This window comes from Pantherophis guttatus, chromosome 6 (genome assembly GCF_059756535.1).
Source record: "Pantherophis guttatus breed Tessera chromosome 6, ASM5975653v1, whole genome shotgun sequence".
Taxonomy (NCBI): domain Eukaryota; kingdom Metazoa; phylum Chordata; class Lepidosauria; order Squamata; family Colubridae; genus Pantherophis; species Pantherophis guttatus.
In genome coordinates, this window is record NC_142068.1 from 58,602,546 (window position 1) to 58,624,668 (window position 22,123).

The following is a 22,123-nucleotide window of genomic DNA, read 5'->3' on the forward strand; positions in this document are numbered from 1 at the left end:
ATGAAATTACAGTGAAAACCTTTTCCGGCTATGCAGAGATCACGGGATGATAGATTCTGTGAGACCGATTTTTGGCAAAGATGAACAGAGGAAATAAGTTGATAGACACATACAGTAGCTGAGTTCAGCAATTTCCTTTTAAGCATTGTTTCCTGAATTATTTCAGGCATTTTTTCTGGAAATAATGTGCTGCAGGAAATTCTTCATTCTAGCTAATACAAACTAAGCTATATATACTCAAATTATTATTTTTTAAGGTATTCTTAGTAAGAATATGTATACTGTATGATTTTAAAACCTTTTAATTTTATAAAGGATATATAAATGCTTGCTTTGGGGCGTTGTTCAATAAGAAGTTCCTTATATTGTAAAGGGCATATTTTTTTACTTTTTAATAGAAATATTAGAAAAAATAAATATGATTGAATAGTTAAATGAAGAATTCTACATGTTAAAAAGGAGTTGCTTACTGTTTTATACGGTTTTAAATTTTTTCTGAAGTTAGTACTCTTCTTTTTAGGGAATTAAAATTATATGCAATAGCAATTTGAAAAGCTGTATGATTAAAACATTGTCTTATTATAATTTTCCATAACTGGAATATTTTAATATGCTCAAATTGTTGTTGAATATATCCATTTAACTTTTTTTTCCTGCAGCATATTTTCCATCATCCTTCAGATATCTGGGTTAAAACACATGAAAACTTGCTGTAAGATTCCATGATACCGACATTTCAAAAACAGCTATGTTCTTATAAAAGTTTTTTTTAACTGGTGGCTAAGAATAGGATGCTTTACAAAAAAACAGGAAAAAAATTACCAAAGAACTGAGCTATGCACTGCAATGGAATGAACTAGTTTCTAATTATTAATTTGTTTTTCCCTTGGAAAAGTCGTCAGCATAAGTTAGAAATGTATTTCTTTGAACTTTCCATAAAGTTGTGCTATAATATACATTGTACCATGGGCATCAGCAGAAGAAGATAAGGAATCAAATGACAAATTATATCAATGCAAATTTTTGTACTTGCATCATGATGTCATATCTAACCATATTTATATGAAGCTTGCATTATGACATCATGATGCCCATTTCATCATTCTGACAGTTCTGGGTGCCCCTGTCCATAATACTGGATTTGAATATGTGGAGAAAGATCAAGGATCTTTATAAATGCTTACTGAAGAAAGAGAGACAGGATAATTTTTAGAAATCCATGATACAGGAAAATGAAGGAAGCAGCCAGTGTTCTCTACAAAGCATCACTCTTAGCAGGAACATAAGGAAGGGAGCCTAATGATCCCTCTAGTCAAATTAATAACTCATCAGTTGAATATGAAATTATCAATTGATATTTCTTACTATCTATTCATTATTTTGTAATATTTGTCACTGTTCACTTATTTCACAAAAAATCCTAAATGGCTCTTCATTCAATCCTATATACCCTACTTCATTTTAAGGGAATCCTCCTCACAACAATAAAAATGTTGAAAAAAAATCTTTTTACTTTTAACCAAATCTAAAATTTGTTAAATGGGAATTGTACTTTAATTCAATGTTCATGCTTTGGAGCAAATAACGCATTGTAAGCCGCCCTGAGTCTCCAGAGAAGGGCGGCATATAAATCAAATTAAAAAAAATAAATAAAAAAAAATAGTAAAGCTTTTCCAAAGGAAAAGGAAAAGGTTTTGGATCATTTAATATTTTTTCTAAATCCTGATTCACACATTATATGATTTTATTTTTGTGTTTGCTTATTGGGATATCTGCTTATTGCACCATTGTTCACATGGTACATGGTATTGTGTTATACTGACTGTGCTGTTGCTATTTTATAGAGATAGAGGTGGAATGGTGCAAAGATAGCAGAGTGTCCTTGTCAGATTTCAAAGCTTAATGAAGTTTTTCTGTTTCTTCAGCAAAAATTAACTGGATAAAGAGCCATCAGGCATGCAGCTCATGTCCTCTGAATCCATTGTGGCTGATTAAAGGCCAAAACAAATGGAATTGAGTTAAACCTCCCACACTAAATCTTCTAAGATAGAAAAAATGTGCATAGTTTGAGTACGAAGCTAAGAAATTCTCGCAGTTTAGACTGTCTTTTTTATTATTAATTTAGCAGCTAATCTAGGGAAAACCTGAAAGTTTAGTACCTCTGTATATGTCATCCAGAAATATTGCTGGATTTAGACACCTGACAAGGATTTGTCAACTTCTTAACTCAGATTTAATCATAAGAAAGAATAAAAAGAGTTATCTATTTGTATCTTAGAAATTCCCAGAAATGTTCAGTACCTTAAATTGCTCTGCTTTTAAAACCCTGTCTTGAACTATGGCACCTTTATGACTTGTGGACTTCAACTCCCCAAATTCCTGGGAATTGAAGTCCACAAGTCATAAAACGGCCATGGTTCCCCACCCCTGGTTTAGTTGAATTGATAAGGAGGGGATAATTAGTATCAATGAAAAAAATGTTTTATAAGCTTGTATTTTTATTAAGTTGATAGCAGGTGGCAGCACCTAGTTGGATTTAGAAGCTAAGCAAGGCCCAGACTGGTTTGTATTTGTTTGGGCAACATCCAGTAATATCAGCATTGTAGGCAAAATATCCTAGAGCAAAGTAGAGCCAAACTACTTCTGTACTGCAGCCAAGAATACTACATGAACTTGTTTGTAAAGTTACCAGGCATTGAATTCAATTTCAAAGAAGCTTTACTTTTCTGTTCATGTAATTTAGGTAGATTAAGTGTTTTAATCTTGGATATAAATTATTTTCTTTGAAAAGAAATACTTTACATCAGGGGTGAAATCCAACAGCTTCTAACAGGTTCTGGAGAACTGGTAGTGGAAATTTTGAGTAGTTCGGAGAACCGGCAAATACCACCTCTGGCTGGCCCCAGAGTGGGGTGGGAATGGGGATTCTGCAGTATCCTTCCCCCAGGAGGTTAGGGAATGGAGATTTTGCAGTATCCTTCCTTTGGAGTGGTGTGGAAATATAGATTTTGCAATATCCTTCCCCTGCCACACCCACAGAATCAGTAGGGAAAAAATTTGGATTTCACCCCTGCTTTACATATATGTTTAGCTATTCCATATCAGTATTTATATATATACACGCAGTTCAAAGTTAACGTAATTCCTGATAACAATGTATATCTGCAGCCAAAGATATACAGATAAATAAAGATATTGTATGAAAGAAAATATTGGCAACTAAATACACAGAAATAGCTGGTTTTGAATGATTTATTATGAAAAGAAGTCCAAGTAAGCATTTGGCTTATGTGCTCTCTTCTTACTATGATGAATTTGGAACCATTAATTTCCTTTATTTTTTTTATTTGCGTATACACTAGAATTATGTAATAATTCTAATGCAGTTATATTTCTATGATTTACTGAAACATATATAAGTAGATATGGTTTATTTAGACTGGCTTTAAAAAGTTGAATAGTGGCAATAAACAATAGTTAATCTCACTTTTTAGGCTTCAATCACATATGCGAAAAGAGGGGAAAGAATATTTGTCGAGGGAAGTCTTGCCTCTTCATAATAATTTACCTAATTTATTACCCAACTACCTAACCAATGTGCATCATTAATTGAAAATCCAGTACAATCTCAACTAATAAATAGGATCTAATTGCAGAAAGGAAGAAAAATTACTTGCTTGTTTGCAGAATGGAAACAAATGCATACTCGTAATTTATGCAATATGGCCTTTCTCAATACATCATTCTTCAAGATGTCTTGTTACAGCTTCCATAATTCTCATGCCCACATTGATTGCCGTGTGTTTTTCAATACACATAAGAAAAATTATCTTATGCAAGGCTTATTAACAATAGGACAGTAAGGGTCAAATGCTTTCATCAAATGCTCAGTGGCTACGACGCTGAGCTTGTCAATCAGAAAGGTTGATTGTTCGGCGGTTCGAAACCCTAGTATAGGTGTTCTGCATGAGCAGGGGGTTGGACTAGATGACCTCCAAGGTCCCTTACAACTCTGTTACTGTTACTTCTTTAATACTTACTGGCAATCCCTCTCTTCAGTCATTTCCTGCTCAGATTTTGCTTTGAAGGAGGCCTTAAGTCTTATGATGTGTTTAAAAACTAATTAATCACTACTACCACAATATACAAATAAAGAAAAGAAAAATTGCCTTCTGAAGCTGTGGAATAACTTTATCCTTCAAAGACTGCTTTCATTAGATATCTTAAAGGCACCATAAGGTAAACACATGGGATTAAACTTTCTGAGGTTTGGTTATATCTTTTTGGGTACTTCCAATGTTTTGTAAAAGTCATTTCTGAAATGTGACTTAATTTATCTTCATAAACTGCCTTTTATTAGCATACTTGTAAACAAACACGTAAAGTTTGCTTTACTGATTTCCATCGGCTGTGTACACAGGGTGAAAAAATATTCCCTTTTGCCACCCAAACAGTAACCACAGAGCAAGAGAAACCAAGTGAACTACATAAACTGAGCAGACAGATTGATGGGCAAAGGAGAAATGGGGAGAGTAAAAGTTCACATTTCTTTTCATTCCTGATCATTAAAGGAATGTGCAGAATAAGTACAATGGTCAGGATAAACTAGACCCAGCCTTTGCTGTATCATCACCCTCTATAGCATGGGTCTCAAACTCAAGGCCCAGGACAGAATCCAGCCTGCGGGGTGCTTAGATCTGGCCCGAGGGGCTGCCCTGGAAACAGTGAAGGACGGCCCAGTGTGCCTCTGCCAGTGAAAATGGAGCTCGCAATTCCTTTTTGCTGGCAGAGGGTTACAGAAGGCTGTCGCAGCCAAAAACGGAGCTTGGGAGCCCGTTTTTGCTGGCAGAGTGCTTGGGTCACCACAGGCGCCCCCAACATGAGTGACATCGAGCTGGCCATGCCCCTAGCGCCCCTCCCCCCCAAGGTCAAACACAACCCTGATGGCAGCCCTGAATGAAATTGAGTTTGACACCCCTGCTCTATAGCAAGGGTCCCCAGCTTCCAGGCCATGGACCAGCACTGGAAGCAGCTTGCACAAGTGAGCAAAGCCCCATCCACACACCCATGGGATTCAGGCAATGCATGAAACCATAATCTCTTAGGAGAAATCTGCTTTCATTAAGCATAATTATTATTTTCTTATGTATCATAACATTCCTTAGGTGCCTTATTCACTGTTTGACTTTAAAGTGGGATTTTTTTTTCTTTTCTACATTTAGAATCTGATCTCCAATAGAAGAGAATTAAGGACTCCCTAGAATCTGATCCATAAAATTTATTGCAGGCTTCTAAAATTTAAAGTTGGAAGTGTATTGCTTCTTTTGGCATTAAGAAATAATAACACAGTGTTCCTGCCTTAATATAGAAAGGGCTGTCTAAAAGCTGGCCTCCCATGCCCAGAGAGAGATTGCTGTCCAAAGTTACTGCAGCTTCCTCTTATGCAAGTCACTGCCAAATGGATATCTTGATTGCAGTGGAGATGGGAAGATTGGATGTATTATTGGTACAAAAGGAGAGTTTTGCATAGAGTGGCCTCTGAATGTTTTTATCTATTCTGATATTATTCTCTGAATATCAAAATAACCTTGCAAAAATTATATTTTAAGAGCCTTGGTGGTGCAGCGGACTAAAGTGCTGTTAAGTTTGTTTGTTTGTTTATTTGTTTATTAGATTTGTATACCGCCCTACTCCCGAAGGACTCAGGGCGGTGAACAGCCATGAAATAAAACATATCAATACAAAATTTAAAATAGAAATAAAACAAGTTAGATAAATTTGGCTGAACCATATTTAAAACCCCAATAATTTAAAACCAAATTTAAAATTCCCATTTAAAAGAGGAGAAGTTTAGGTCAGGCCGGCTTGCTGGAATAGGAACGTCTTCAGCGTGCGACGGAAGGTACGCAGATCCGGAATCCTCCGTATCTCGGGGGGGAGCTCGTTCCAGATAGTAGGTGCCCCCACAGAGAAGGCTCTCCCCCTGGGGGCCGCCAGTCGACATTGTTTGGCCGACGGCACTTAGCTGCCAACTGCCTGCAATTACTGCGAGTTCAAATCTCACCAGGCTCAAGGATGACTCAGCCTTCCATCCTTCCAAGGTAGGTAAAATGAGGACCCGGATTGTGGGGGCAATAAGCTGACTTTGTATAAAAAAGAACACCACTTAGGGGGGGCCGAAAGCCCTACTAAGCAGGTATATACAAAAGTATGAAGGCTATTGCTTAACACATTGTAAGCCACCCCGACTGTCCGGAAAAGGGCGGCATATAAATCGGATAAATAAATAAATAAATAAATATTGTTCCTTTGCTGCAGGAATGCGCACATTTCAATTTTCTATTAAATGGTATTGTTTTATTACTCTGTTTCCCCCAAAATAAGACATTCCCTGATAATAAGCCCAATCAGGCTTTTGAGCACATGGCAATAAGGCCAAGAGCTTATTTCAGGGTTCAAAAAAATATAAAACAGGGTTCTTATTTTCAGGGAAACATAGTAGGAATATCATAGGATCCTGCAGCACTATTAATATTAATGATAGGAGTGCTATGGTGCGCCAACCTTTTTCTTGCGTAAAAGTGTATCTTAGCAAGCCTCAAAATCGTGGGGAGCCTATCAGTTTCGGATACAATCTCAACAGCACTCCTCCCATTAGCGTAAATAGGAATGACATCTACATTATATTCAAACCAGTGACTGCTGAACAAAGTTTCTCTATTATTCTGCCTTCCAAATATATCTTTCTTACGCCTTTGCTTGTGAGGAAGATTCAGTTGATGTTCCTTCAGCCTGTTTGTTCTTGTACACTAGTGGGAAATGTTGCTCAGCGGAATTACTATCGCTTCAAAACTCAAGCTAGGTTTGCTTTGTTCTTTTCTGTATTTGAGTCTGCAAGTAATGTTTTCACTGGAATTAATGATGTTAAAAGTAAATTAGTCTTTCCAAACTTAAAACAATGTTGGCAGTGTGTACAGCATCAGCCCTGCATGAATGATACCATACTGGAAATATTATTAGATGATCCCAAAAAAGAGATTGAGAAAAAGAAATGATGTTTTGCCCTAGGCTACATCTAGACTCAGCATGGCCCAGGAGATTTGTCTTTGGCATATCTAATGTTTCCTTTATCCATTGTATATTGCTGGGAGGCATGTCATTTCAGGCACTGATTTTAAAAGACATAAATTTTAACTATATAGTTCAGATAGGTACTGAGATATTTATTGTCCTTCTTGATTAAGAAGATGAAGGGAGAAAACATTAAAAACAAATCTGAACTCAAACTCTCAAAAATACAGACTACAGAGGAAAGTGTTCCTTTCTTACAGCAATAGCAACACCACTACCACATTTATTTCAGAAAGATTTACTTCTATTACAAATTTGGAGTAAGGATCTGTCAACTGATTAAGACAAAGTGGTGGTTCCATTTAATTAGCCAAATAAATGCTTGAACATTTGCCTGTGCAAATAAAAATGCAGCTGAGTCACATTAGAATGAGGAGATAGCAGGTTTTGCTATATTTATTTCATTTTTGTAAAAAAAAAAAAAAAGAATTCAGAATCTGTTGATGTTATTAACTCATACATGAAATAAAAGTATGCTTTTATATTTTTTTTACATTTTTTTAAAAAAACCTAATAAAATATGTCTTGCTTATCTGTGATTTGTTTCCTCAACCACTATTTCTTGGGATTATACATGTATATGTTATGCTAATTCATAAACCATAGTTTTCAACCTGAAGTAACTAAGTTGACACTTTAGTCTAAACCCAGAAATAGAGTATGATGTTTGAACGTATTCTTTTACTCTGTAGTCTAGCAAAGGCTTTGAATATACACTTATGATTTATGCCTTACATTGACAAAAAGTGATATGAATAGGATATCTGGCCCATAGTTCAGAATTTGGCAATGAGTGGGCCTAATAGGGTAGTTGCCTCATAGATACTGAGAGGAAACAACAAGATACTTGAGAAGAATTTAGCCCAAAGTTAGCCTGTGGCTTTCAGAATAGAAGAAGATATTCCTAAATTATCACTCTTGAATAATAGTTAATAATAATAATTCAGTGGTTAACTAGTATACAAGGAATGAGGGTGGGATGACATTGTTATTTCAGGCAGCAAAATGATTGATAAACTGGGAATGCAACATCACAGGGATTATTTCTGTTAAGCACTGATCAGCTTTATAAATATGGATTCTACTTCCTATTTTTCTCAGTGTCAGGGTGATGGTAGTGCTAACAGTTTTGGACAGTTGCACATGTATTAACAGCTTTGTGTTTCTTATGTCTAACACACATATCAGATCTTTTCTTTTTGAAACTCTGTGCTTGGGAACACTTTTATATGGAGATAATGATTAAATCACACTTCAGATAATTAACGTTGAAGAAAGAATTGTAGTGCAAATAAGCATGTTGCTTATTTGTTAGTCAGTTCTACCTCTTTAAAATTCCTATGTAAAAGCAGTCAGATTTCCTTAGATTTTTGTCATGGTTTGATTTACTTTCTGAGCTGAATAAGATATATTTTAATAAAATATAGGGAGGGCTTTGTAGTTTACAAGAAATGTTTGCCATGCTGATAGAGGATAAAGGACACATTGGAAATGAATATCTTATACACAATTATTTGAGGGTAAATTTTTAAAAATATATTTGTTGAAAACTTTCAGTATCCTACATATTTTGCTTCTAAAACTATATTTTAAAATTTCTGCTGATGGAGGAAATTTTTTGCAGATGATTTTGTTTTAATACCACAAAAGAGAAGGATATCTCTCCAGAATCACCAATGTGAACAGTTCTTGGCTCCAAACTAACATTTTACCAATGCTGGCCTGGACTTGAAGACTCAGCACAACTGTTAATGGTTATATTACTCATCAACTGTTTATTACAAATCTCCTTTCTCTTCCCAGAAATAATTCAAGGATGTGTAAATATGTCTGTATCAGGAAATGCACTACTTTCATCAGGGTTTCATCAGACATTAATTTTGGCAAATTAGCAAAATTATCTCCAAAACAAAATTTTCCTGCTATAGAAATAATACATATTACTGTATGTTTGGGATGCTCAAATTGTCTAAGAATGGACAAATGCCACTTGTTTGAGACCATTATGGGACAAATGGACAGCAATTGGATTTTGTTACTATGGACAGTATATGAATGTTTATGTATTTGTTTTGCTTGCTTAATTTCTCAGATAAATTAGTTTTTATTGTTTTCTTCTTTTTCCTTAGCGTAAGTATTGGGCAGAATCATGGGGTAAGATGAAAAATGCTGATTTACTATCTAAGAAGGGCACTTACTCTGATGTTCAGTCTTAGTTTGTAGATTCTCTTTCTCTGAGCAAAATATATTATCAAGATATCATTTGTAGAATCATACAATGCCTAAACCCAACTTTTTGATCAATCTACAGTCCTAGTCCCAAATACAGTGGCATAGCAGCAGAACAATATTCCAAAGAGTTATGATTACATTCTGTATGTATATCCCCCATTCTCAATTCTCTGTACTCATAATTTTGCCTCAGTTGTGCATTTGTGCATGTATCTCTATCGCTAATGGTTTTTGGTTCAAGACTGCAACAGAAAAATAAGACTTAAAAGAGGGTTTTATATTGTATTTGTCAGTCTCCATTCCCATCCATCCGTTTTACATTCACAAGTTTGAAATTATTTGCTTTTTTTCTTACTGTGGGTTTAGGTTCACTTACCACTAGGTCTAAATCAACCAAGCTCTGCTTCCATGCCTGTGATCCTATTGCTTTATGTTGATTTTTTCCCCATATCTTGCAGAGGAAGCTTCCAGTCCTCCTCCTTGGACGTTCAGCAGAGTTACGGCCTGGTGAATTTGTGGTTGCAATTGGAAGTCCATTTTCTCTCCAAAATACAGTCACTACTGGGATTGTTAGCACTACCCAGCGAGGAGGCAAAGAGTTGGGACTTAGAAATTCTGATATGGACTACATCCAAACAGATGCCATTATCAATGTAGGACCCTTTTTAAAAATCTCTTACATTAAATGCATACTTCTATATTAAAAGCATATAGAACCACTGGCTTTTCTGAGGATGTTTCTTTGTCTTTGCTTTCCATTTTAACCTATGGCACTCTTATTTTTTGTGACTTCTCATCCAAATATAACCACTTCTGACCCTGCATAGCTTCTCAAGATTTGATGAACAAGAAGAACTTCATTTGGCCCATCACACTATTTCGTTGGGTCTCTGGTGTCCTGACATACCTTTCAAATCAGTCACTTTTATTTTATTTTCCTTTTATTTAAGGTATTGATTTCGTGTGGGGTGTTATTCCTTTTATGACTATGTATGTGTCATAGTTTAGCATGATTTGTCATAGAGCAATGCACTGATTATTGGCAGTGCTGGAAAGATCTGTTAAAGCTCAGCTCATCTTTATATTTTGGATTAGTGATTTGGCATAAGGATTTTTACAATTATTGTACATTAATTAACTCCAGAATTATACTGTATAGTCTTCCCATGACCCTGGGTTTACCACCAACTCTCAGTTTTATGTTTTTTTACCACATAATATCTAAATGGATCATAAGTTAAACATTGCCTTTCAAACAGAAGTTGTACAAATTAATTTGTCTGGAAGGACCTTCTCTTAGATTTATTCCATTTAAGTTTGATCATTTACTTCCCTTTAAGAAATTTTGTGAATAAGTAAATGTGAACATCATTTCTGGAATGCATTAGGTAGCAAATATATTTCCAAACATAAAATATATTTCTAAATCAGTGTAAATGGAAAATTAAAAGGTATTTTCTTCCTAAATTTTACAGTATGGGAATTCTGGAGGACCTTTGGTGAACCTGGTAAGTATTTTTTTTTTTTTTACTTAAAACACTGAGGTTTGGGACTTTATAAATGATAATACTCTTTTCCATGTCCCCCACAAGTAATAGATTTTGTATTTATTTAATCACTCATTCTCAATTCTATGCATTGTCTTTGGTGTTCAGCATTCAAACTTGTACTATGTACATATTTGAATGTGCATTGATTATATAGTCCATTTTGTGACTGCAGCAAGTTGGCATGAAAAAGTTTAAGGATATTGCCATCCAGTTGTACCCAAATTGGAAATAAAGCTAGATTTTATTTTGAAGGCAATATTCAGTGTCTAGTTGAAAATCAGTTTAGATTCTATAGATGCTATATGACAAATAAATCACAGATAAGAGTACTAGTTCAATTTGCAGAATAGGAATTGGAGCCTTTGTTTGAAGAGTTTATGCTTACTTAACTATTCACATTACTACAGGATGGGGAAGTGATTGGTATTAATACTCTGAAGGTCACTGCTGGAATCTCCTTTGCAATACCATCAGACAAAATTAAAAAATTTCTCACTGAATCACATGACCGACAATCCAAAGGTATTGTACTATACTATATGCAATAGTAGGGAGACAAAGGTAGAAGTCAACTGGCTTGAATTTTGAAAGGTAAGTTTCTAAATCCTGCCCACTTAATAAGCCAGTATATCATTGAAGAAGCCATATCATCTGTTCCTCATTAGTGTCCTGGTTTTTATTGTACTGTTTATGTGAGATAGCATTAAGATTTTATATCTTACCTTTTTATTAGATGTATCCATTAATATCAAAGGTGCATTTCATAGCCCATCACTGCTTTGATCAATAGAAGCTTTTATGCTTTTTTGTAAAATAGAGTAGGCTAGATTACCAGCTTTAGTCATATCCTGACCACATTCAAGAGTGATCAGTCTTTTGTAATATGTTACAAACATTAATTAAGTTCAGATTTGTTTGCTTAATCATATTTATATACCGCAAGCATGGTCATACTATTCAATGCAAACTGGGTATATTTAATCTGAAGATGGCCTTAAAGTCAGCATACTGTTCCCTGCTTCCCATCAGGGGCACCTGAAGTGCAGTAATAATATAATGATAATAAAATGTCTATAGGAAAAGAAATGGAATGAGTAGAAATTTGATGTAAGCAAAGAGAATGTGAAATCTGCTTGGAACAGAGTGAAAGGAATTATATTACAAACTGTGCCAATTACATTTGAAAAATTATACATTGTGCAATGATAAAATGAAAAAGACTGGATATGAGGAAAAATGCATGTAATGATTACTGCAAAAATGAGGACAAGAAAGCACATATTATTATATAATGTGTATATACAGATAGTATATTGACTTATAAACACAATTGGGACCAGAATTTCTGTTGCTAAGCAAGGTAGTTATTAAATAAATCACGCTCAGTTTCATGATCTTTTTTTTACCACAGTTAAGTAACTCACTGCAAATTGTTAAGTGAATCACACATTCTAATGAAACCAGCTTCCCCCATCAACTTTGTCAGAAGCCAACTAGGAAGATAGACACAATGTCAGGATGCTGCAATCATCATAAATAGATGTTGGTTGCCAAGCACCCAAGGTTTGATCACATGACCATCTTTGGGATGCTGCAATAGTCATAAGAGGACCATCATAAGTCACTTTTTTCAATGTAGTTGTAACTTCAACTGGTCACTATACAAATGGTTATAACTACCTGTAAGGTGATACAGTCAAGGTGATACAGTCAATTTCCTGACATTTAAAACAATTAATCAGTGGAAGGACTTGCTTCCAGAAGTTGTGAAGAAATTGTGGAGAATCTCTTTTTAAGAAGAGATGGGACAATCATGCGTCTGAAGTGGTGTGGGGTTTCCTATTTGAGCAGAGGTTGGACTAGAAGACTTCCAAAGTCCCTTCCAACTTAGTTTAGTCTGTTATTCTGTTAAGTCGGTCAAATCATTATCAAATCATAATCTGTAGTATATTAGAATTTTTTGTTTATTTGTTTTAGATGAGGGGGAATAATACAAATTTTTCCTCTTTTTTTGCCCCTTCTTTTTGAAACAGGAAAAGCTGTAACTAAGAAAAAATACATTGGCATTCGAATGATGTCTCTCAGTCAGGGGTAGGTTTTAAAACTACAACATTCTTGATTACAGGCACTCCTGAACTCAGAATCCTGATGCTTAATATCAGGCCCATTTGTAAAATGGGCCTGGTATTAAAAAATGAAACAAAATTTCTTAGTGTGAGTCAGTAATGAACTTCTAGATAAAATATTGTACCATATTGTAAGCAAAAGATATTTTTATTTCATGGACAGCAATGTTTATTCCAGTAAAGAAGTGAAAGAATCCTGTCTCTTATTTTGTTTATGCCTTAATAGATTTGTTAATGTTTCAGAAGCTAAATGACTTAATTATTTCTGATGCATATAAACATAGCTGTTCCTTTTATAAATCTTTTGATCATATCATTATGTTCTCACTAAATAATCAATTCATGTGTTTTGTTTTCTCTAGTAAAGCTAAAGAACTTAGGGAACGCTATGAAGATTTCCCTGATGTTAATTCTGGAGCCTTTATTATTGAAGTAATTCCAGACACACCAGCTGAGATGTAAGTTAAAGAATTCTTGTTTTGTGCTTATCAAAGTGCTTATCAAGATGTTTTGATAAACACCTTGATAAAATAAATAAACAAACAAGGAATTAACATCAACAGAATGCTCTGTGAGATATTTCAGAAAACCTGCTGGATCCCCAATGTTATGATTAAAAAAGTGTTGCCATTTTTTTCATCTTTTCCCCCGTTGTTGAGAAGCTTCTATACTCATTTCTTTATCTTTAGACAAGCCCCTTGTTTCCTTTTTGTTCTTTATAGTTTAATGCATACTTTTGAGCATCAAAATTATTTCTTCATATCCCGCTATTATCTCTTGATAGTCCATTTTGTAACAATTTGATAAAAATTATTCAATATCCCTCTATGGTTCTAACGTCTTAGTATTTAAAAACTTCAACAGAGCCAATTATTAATAAGATTTAGTCAATCCCATAGTTATACCTCCAGATCACCTAAATTTATAATCTTATAAATTTATAACCAATAGATGCTGGTAGGCAGAGGCAGAATTTTTTTCCTTGTTTTCCTCCCCAAAAACTAATGTGCGTTTTATACCCCAAAGCGTCTTGTACTCCAAAAAATACAGTAATACACTTTCATTGAAAATTCTCCCGCTGTAATGCTCCTCTTCTTCCAGTAGATGGCTCTCCTACTCCAAATTCCAACATTAAACAGTATGTCAAAAATCTTTTAATCTTCTCCATGTATCTAGTCACTGTTTCCTTAACTCTTGGAGTATTTTAAAAAATTCTTGTACTTAAGTTAAGTCTTTAAAGTAAGAGTTGGAGGTTATCCCACCCAGTTTCAATACTCTGTCCACAGACCGCTCCAGCACAAATCTTGTGGCCCCGGTTGTCCCAGCTTGTGACTAGCCAAAAATGCCTATAGTCCCTGCTGCCGCTCAGGAGAGCTTGCTTCAGATCTAATGAGGAAATTGTGAGTTCCTCGTGGTCCACTTCTTTGCTGCCCCTACAAGGCAGCTTGGACCCCGTAGGGTCTCCCGACAGCAGTTGCCGGCTGGATTTCGCAAGGTTCGGTGGAGCCCGCTATTTTCCAGCCGTTCTTGCAACGACGTCAACCGGAAGTCCCAGAATTCCTGAGCCATTATGGGCGACTCAGGAATTCTGGGAGTTGAAGACCACAAGTCATAAAAGGGCTATTGTTCCCCACCCCTGAGTTAGATGGTTCTGTGTGAAATATAAGGCAAGACTAACCAGAACCCAGAGTTCTGAATTTTATTACTTTAATTCATTTTTGGTGTTGCCTGACTTCAGAAGGATCCTGGGCAGCACCCGAGTCACAACTAATTTGCAACTTGAATAGAATAGAACGGAACTGAAAGGTGTTTATGGGTATATGGCAGTCATATGAACATCCTTCTGACACATAAAACATATTACTATTCAGGTAATCTCTGTACTTATTTCTTCAAAGGCTTAATTCTTCAAAGAGAACTGTTCATTTCTTCTTTATAGTCTTCTCAGCTTCAGACATAGCTTGAAAGTATTATCACAATTTACCCTACTAATATTAATGTTTAATGAATGTGTACTCCTTATTAAACTAATTTTTCTGGAGCTGTCATACCTACAGCAAGGATGAAGTTTCTTCATTTTCTTCATTTCATACTAATGATCTCCCTGAGCACTGTAAATGGTAGGCTGTCAAGAAATTAATAATTCCTGAAAAATGCTTCTTTTGAAAGAACTGCTTGTGTCAGGTATTTCTCTTTGCATGAGCAAACCTTATGAAAGCTTTGTGGCTACATAAAATAGCTGTGCTTGGGGGTTGGTTCATGTCTCCGCCTGTTAAGTGGGTTTGTCTTTCCATAAGGCATAGCTGGAGTTCGTCTACAAGACAGGACAAGATGAGGTGGGGAAAGAATGCTGAACTTTTCTCATTAGCTTCAGTGCCACCAACATGAACATAGTGAAGCTTGATGGATAGATTTACTCTTGCTCTAGAGATCTAACTTTAATTTCTCAGTCAGAAAAAAAGTTTGTAAAAGAAAGCAATGAAGGTTGCAATTGTTAGATATCATGTAAGGTTTATTTCATGGCAATGTTTAAAATGTTCTAAAAAATGGAAATTGAATATATTTTTCTTCTTAAAAATGATCACTGAAGTACTAACCTCCTCTCTAATTTAACAATTATATATTAGATAAATTAAATAACAATTAGACAAGTGTATAGAACAATTATTATTTCAATTTTAAATCAATGTCCCAAAATCTGACTATTTTCTTATTAAATATTTATGTTGCTTTTATGCTGTCTTTCAACAATTAACCTCAAGACGGTTAATAGCAGAGATTAAAAATGAACCTGACTATTTTAAAACCGCCATTAGAAACATATAGAGATGAAATCAATATTAGTTCTGAAGAAAACACATTTTATAATTTGGAATTGATAAAAGTTCTTTCCAGTATGCCTCAGAAAGTGGATCTTTATAAATAGGCCCAGTTTCAAATTTAATTTTTAATCTATCTCATACATAAAATGATAAACTCATACAATTGTGCATTAGTTAATAGCTGCATTTTGTACCAGTTGGCTCTTTCTGGAGTCTGTTACAGGAATCTAAATATATACTACAAAGGCTCTCATACTGTTTTGTGCTTATGTAGTGAGAGAGTTGGACCAACAAGGCAATAAAGATGCTATAGTAGGAAGAAATAGGCAAAAATAACATCCTTATATATGTTGCATGTAGTACATGCAAATTAATTATTATTAATTATTATTATATCAGCTCTTTCTTTATTCTGGGCAAAACTTTACAGTGAGAGGTACATAATCATGGATTCTTTATCAAGGGATGCATGTTCACACTTGTTTTGTCTAATGTCACTGGAAACTTCCTTTCTTTTCACAAAGTAAGCATACAATATACTAGATTGGCCAAATAGTAGTTTCTTGGATTGAATTATGATTCCCACATCTTGAAGTATCTTGATATAGAAAGAGGTGTGAGTCTTTTATTAGGCTAATATTTTTTTCTCGTTTATTTTCAGAGGAGGCCTGAAAGAAAATGATGTGATTATAAGCATTAATGGGCAACCAATAATTTCTGCCAATGATGTCAGTGACATTATCAAAAAAGACAGTACACTCAGTATGGTAGTACGCAGAGGAAATGAGGACATTATTCTAACAGTTATTCCTGATGAAATTGACCATTAAATAGAGACATGAGCTGGATTTCATGCTACAAGCAGGCACTGGACTGTTTATATTATATCTGTGCTGGTACAGAAAACAGTAGATTTTGACCAACTATCCAACTATGTTTAGTGGTATTGTATTGCTGAATAAAGTAATTTTTCAATAGGTTAAGTGTTGAAGATAATACTTCAGCTATTCTTACTGTGTACTTTGTATTCTTTGTGGAGTCCTTGGTGCTCTCTGAGCTACAATTCAAAATAGACAATAAAAAAGCTAAAAGAGACTAAAATACATCTTCTCTGCAGCCTACACCCAGATAAACAGGGATTAACACCAGAAAAACAATCAAGCAGAAAGTAATATCATAATCAAAGATCTACCAAGGAAAACACTTCATTTCTACCCATACAAGCTACTCTATGTAAACAAGGAACAAATTCCAGAGTTGATAGCACTGATGATGTTATCTAGTTATGTAAGAAACAGCTGGGAACAAGCATCCAAGCTAGAGGTCACCAAGGACTACAGTTCAATCTGAGCTCCATATGTTATTTTTTATGTATTTTTACTGGCTAGTCCATCATCCATTCTAATCTGCAAGATAAATCACCTGTATAACATACATTGCAGTATTCCATTTTTAGTAGCTTGATATTTCCTGAAATACAACTGTTAACAATATAAAAATATTGGAAATAAATGACTTGTACACATGCAAGTCCTGAACCTATGCTGATTTTTTTAAAAAAAAACCTACTGTAATTTAATTAAAGCACTTTCACTTATATAATGTGTTATTCCTGATAAAATTTTGTTCTATTTTTTCAGATAAAGGCTAGTTTGAAGCTAAATACCATTGCTTTTACTATATACTATGTCATACACAGACATTCTTGCTTATTCTATTAAGCCAATGCTTTTATTCATAATTTTCATATAAAGGAGCTCATTACTGTCCCTTGGTAGTTCCATCCAGGATGTACTATTGTGAATGTAAGAAATATAATAGGCTGATGGTCTACGCCTGTTTTTTTTTGTCATTGTACAGGATGTTCTCTAATTGAATTCTTTTACATAGTATCAAAGGCCACTGATTTGCTTCATCAGCAGCCTAACCTTAATAGATCAATGTGAAGTCAGCTGATGGTTCATTCCAGATCTGAGCTATTCATGTGCTTCCTCAGTCAATGCGTAACAACATAATCTTCCAAAGTCAGTGTACTGAAATTGGAAAAACGCAGAGTTTACATTGACAATTCATCAAACCACTAATCTACAGTTTTATGGAAAGGCAATTACATCCCAAGAATCATTATGTACTGTGATGTGCAAATATATGAAAACTTTCTGAGAGAAAACCAGCAATGACTAGTTTGTAGCTGAAGATGATTAACTGGTTGGAAAGAATTCTGCAGTGGAATATTTGATCAGTCAGTGCAAAATGACTAAATTAATAGATTATTTTGGCTTGCCAACTAAAACCATTTTTGCAGGAACTTCCTGACAATTTTCTCTCAAATCTTGATAGTTCCTGCTTCAAGTATTCTCTTTATCATTTCCAGCTGGGTTTATGGCATACATTCTATTTAGATGCAATAGGCTGTGTGCCTAGGATCTACAAAATTGTTGGGGCATACTAAAATATTAATAAAAACTAAATAACAAATTCAAAACACATATTGTACATTCTATTAGTAAACATAAAAATTTAATGAATAAAAATGAATAAAATAATCTAAGGGATTGTTACTACTTATCTGCCACCTTGAACTTTTTGAAAAATAGATCCATGGAATATCTTTATAATTCTGAGGATTTGGATTATTCAAACAGGAACCCACATGTTTAAGCCCAGCAGGATCTTGATATAGACCCTGGCTGGATTTGTATCTTTCCCAAGGAACATGCAATAACCTGGGGAATGCTGTTTAACATCTGCAAAATTTAGAAATGCACTTGGGAAATATTTAAGACAAACACATCTGGAATATGGATGTACTGTAAAAGTTTAGAATTCCTAAAACAAACTCTTAAGAGAGTTGGTGTTGAAGCTATGAAAATGAGAAGACTGGCTAAGGGGTTAGGGGAAAGAACTGAATGAAAAAGAAAATGGGAGAAGTCTCTAACTTAGTGTGTCTCAACTTTGGCAGTTTTCAGATGTGTGGATTTCAAGAATTCCCCAACCCTAAAACTAATTCCAAATGTGTGTAAATTTTGCTTCCTGGATTTGGTCATTACAAAATGTTCAGTCGTCAGCCTTAATATTATTATATATTATTAATATCCCAATTAATTGGAAACTTACCTGTTAAGCAAAAATTGTGCTTGATCCAAAACCTGTAAATGGAGATAAATTGAATGTTCAGAAAGAATATGTATATCATTAAAAAAAAAAAAAGCACAACAAAGAATGTTCTCCTTCCATCACCTCAGAAAGCTCAGATTGCCCAAGGATCTGCTGATATAGTTCTATAGAAGAATTATTGAGTCTGTCATTTGTACCTCAGTAACTTAGTTTGGCACAGCAATCAAACAGGACAGAGATAGACTTCAACAGATAGGACTGCTGAAAAAACAATTGCAACCAGCCTGCTTTCCATTAAGGATCTCTATACTGCACGAACCAGAAAGAGAGCTTAGATAATATCTATAGACCTTGCATCCTGGACATAAGCTTCTTTCAACTTCTCCCCTCAGGAAGCTGCTATGGGGTATTGCATGCCAAAACAACTAGACACGAAGATAGTTTTTCCCTCTGTGCCATCGCTCTGCTAATACCTAATTCCCACAGCATAGGCCTAAAGATATTTATCCATGTAGTAGGCTGTATTGCTATTATCCTTGTCATCTTCTCGTCTTTCTCCGCATCTTTCCTACCACCTTCTCCTTTTGGTATATTATGATTTATCACTTCTTGTTTGTATCTTATGATTAATGATTGTAACTATGATTTATTATGTATGACCTATTACTTTGTTGTTTGTATGTACTCTGAGAGCTTATGCACCAAGTCCAATCACACTTGGCCAATAAAGAATTCTATTCTATACAATTTTAAATCATCTTTCAAAGAACTGCAAGATCATAGGTCTTCTGAGAAGGGACTGTGGCTTGCAGAAAATTCTTGGACTTGAAGTCCATACATCTGAAAGCTGCCAATGTTGAGACACACTGTCTAAATCCTACAGATGTGCCTATGGCAAGGAAGCAGCATTTTCTCTTGTTACAAAGCTTAAACCATCCAGATCATATTCTTGTGACCTGAACCTAATGCAGAAGAACTTATGCAGTAATGGCAATTTGGACTGTGTGGAAATATTACTCTCCTTGAGTTTGGCCATTACAAAATATTCAGTAATCAGACATAATATTATTATATATTAATTTCAACAATATTACAATTAACTGTAATCTTACCTGGCATTCCAGTTGGTGTCAATCCAGAATCTATAAATGGAGATAAATTGAATGCTCAAAAAGGAAATGTATATACAAGTTTAAAGAATCATCATCACCATCATTGTCATTTTCACCATCATCTTTCAAACAACTGCAAGGTCATGATATCTTTCTAAGAAAGGACCATAGGTTCATGGTTGAGAAATGTTTCACATCAGAAACTTTCTGATTCACTCCTCGGTTGATTTAACTTAAAGATTAGAAAGCAAGTGATCAGTGTAACACTTTTGCATAAGTCTTTAGAAAATCCCTGCCAGTGATAATTTATGATGGTGGGACAGATAAATAACTGACTTGACTTGTAGCAGCTTTCTATATGAGGAATGATCTTTTTTACAGGATCAGTCCTGCATTCCCTATAGGGAACAAGATACTATCTCTCTGAAAATCCCTGTGAAAGAAATGAAGCCAACCGTTTATTATAATATTTTAAATCTTCCACTAATATGAAAAATATGTTTCAGCTCAGCTTTTGGGTATGGATTTCTTGGAACAAACAAAGGAAACTATCAAGAAAGTAGCTCCATTCCAACTAAAATCAGGCGTGATTTGCTGAGAGCAATGATGCATGGTTTAGTCATAACTATTTGATGTTCCAATATTTTTAATGAAATTTAGTCATCACTTAGTTGGTTAAGACTCATATGGTTTAGGTAAAAAAAACAAAACAGTCTGGTTAGCTTTTTAGAAGACTCAAAATTCTAGCCTGATTTAATAGCAAAGCAAACTTGCTTAGAAAGATTAGTCTTATTTAAGACGACATGATGGTTACAGCTATGGAATCTCAAAAAAAGTCTATGGAGACTTTTCTAAGATTCCAGCTAAAAAAAAAATAGAAGTGTTCAAACTGTTATCACAAATAGCTGCTCTTGGGGCTTTTTTTTGACTCAAATAATACCCGTGGAGCAAAAAACTGCAGAGAACTCTTTCTGCAGACTAGATAGGTATACATTAAGGACATTTGCATTGAACAAAACCCTTTTTCGGATCCATCCCTAGAGAACTCTGATTAGATATTAACAGAAGTTCATTGCCAGTGAATCTATGATCAATTCTAAACAACAAGAATTGTTGATGGAAAAAACAAAAACTAAATTGCAGCTGAATACATGTGCCAAAGAAAGGAGAGCTACTAGTAATTCATGAAGCTTTGCTTAACATTAAATAGCATTTTAAAATTTACCAAAAAAGAGAGATTATTTTTGAAGTTATTTTTAACCTTTTTGCATACACAATTTAGTAAATGAAATGTTCAATCTTACTAACTGATATGCTCAATAGTTTCAAGATGATGCATGATGATGAGCTATGCACTGTGAATAATTTGGAATAATAAATGTATAAATAAATAACTTGACTAAACAATACAAAATCTCCTGAAGGAGAAGGATGACGTGCAAACTATATCTGAAAATTTTCATAAAGCAGAAGAAAATACCTACCAGAGCATATAACAGCAGCATCGTTGTAATTTCCACATGTAGCAGGACGATACTCATATGGGCATGACAGTAAATAATCTTCTGACCCAGAGCAATCTACATGAGTCATCAAAGGGCCGCTGTCCCCTTTACCAAAAGAGCCGTCGCTCAAGGCAGAAAGAGCAGTGCCACAGTACAGTTCATTGCAGACAACCTGAGCATCTCTTATGTCCCAACCTTCACTGCAAACCTCCTTTCTCCAGTTGGCAAAAAAAGTGACTTCAACACGACCAGCACATCGGTTTGGGCCACCCACCAGCTGCATAAACACCACTTTAGCAGGGCGGGGAAAAAAGGCAAAAATGATTGCTGTCAGCACAACTGATTATAGACATATTTTCAAAATTAAGAAAAATGCATAAGTTAAGGCTTTGTTTTTCATCTGTTCCCTCCATCAAAAAGAGGGAGCTGCATTTTAGTCAATTCAGGTAGTCCTCGACTTACAACCACAATTGAGCCCAAAATTTATGTTGCTAAGTGAAACAATTGTTCAGTGAATTTTGTTCCATT

General features: G+C 34.8%; 2 protein-coding genes across 3 annotated transcripts in view; one reads left to right on the plus strand and one right to left on the minus strand.

Moving 5' to 3' along the window:
• HTRA1 (HtrA serine peptidase 1) overlaps positions 1-17,458 on the plus strand; it is a 39,890-nt gene extending 22,432 nt beyond the window's left edge. Inside the window, exons 4-9 of the mRNA XM_034436384.3 lie at positions 9,822-10,016; positions 10,839-10,871; positions 11,321-11,435; positions 12,947-13,004; positions 13,402-13,497; positions 16,523-17,458. Of these exons, the coding sequence (XP_034292275.1) occupies positions 9,822-10,016; positions 10,839-10,871; positions 11,321-11,435; positions 12,947-13,004; positions 13,402-13,497; positions 16,523-16,691 (666 nt within the window). The 3' untranslated portion in view covers positions 16,692-17,458. The remainder of the gene's footprint in view (positions 1-9,821; positions 10,017-10,838; positions 10,872-11,320; positions 11,436-12,946; positions 13,005-13,401; positions 13,498-16,522) is intronic.
• The window catches only part of LOC117676695 (scavenger receptor cysteine-rich domain-containing protein DMBT1-like), a 41,271-nt gene that overhangs the window by 6,285 nt on the left and 12,863 nt on the right, over positions 1-22,123 (minus strand). Inside the window, exons 6-9 of one of the 2 annotated variants that reach the window (XM_034436385.3) lie at positions 21,575-21,886; positions 20,091-20,120; positions 18,979-19,010; positions 15,534-16,529 (exon numbers count right to left, since the gene is read on the minus strand). In XM_034436385.3, the coding sequence (XP_034292276.2) occupies positions 18,982-19,010; positions 20,091-20,120; positions 21,575-21,886 (371 nt within the window). In that variant the 3' untranslated portion in view covers positions 15,534-16,529; positions 18,979-18,981. Of the gene's footprint in view, positions 1-15,533; positions 16,530-18,978; positions 19,011-20,090; positions 20,121-21,574; positions 21,887-22,123 lie in introns of those variants that run through there. The other variant, XM_087872979.1, reaches the window with a different exon arrangement.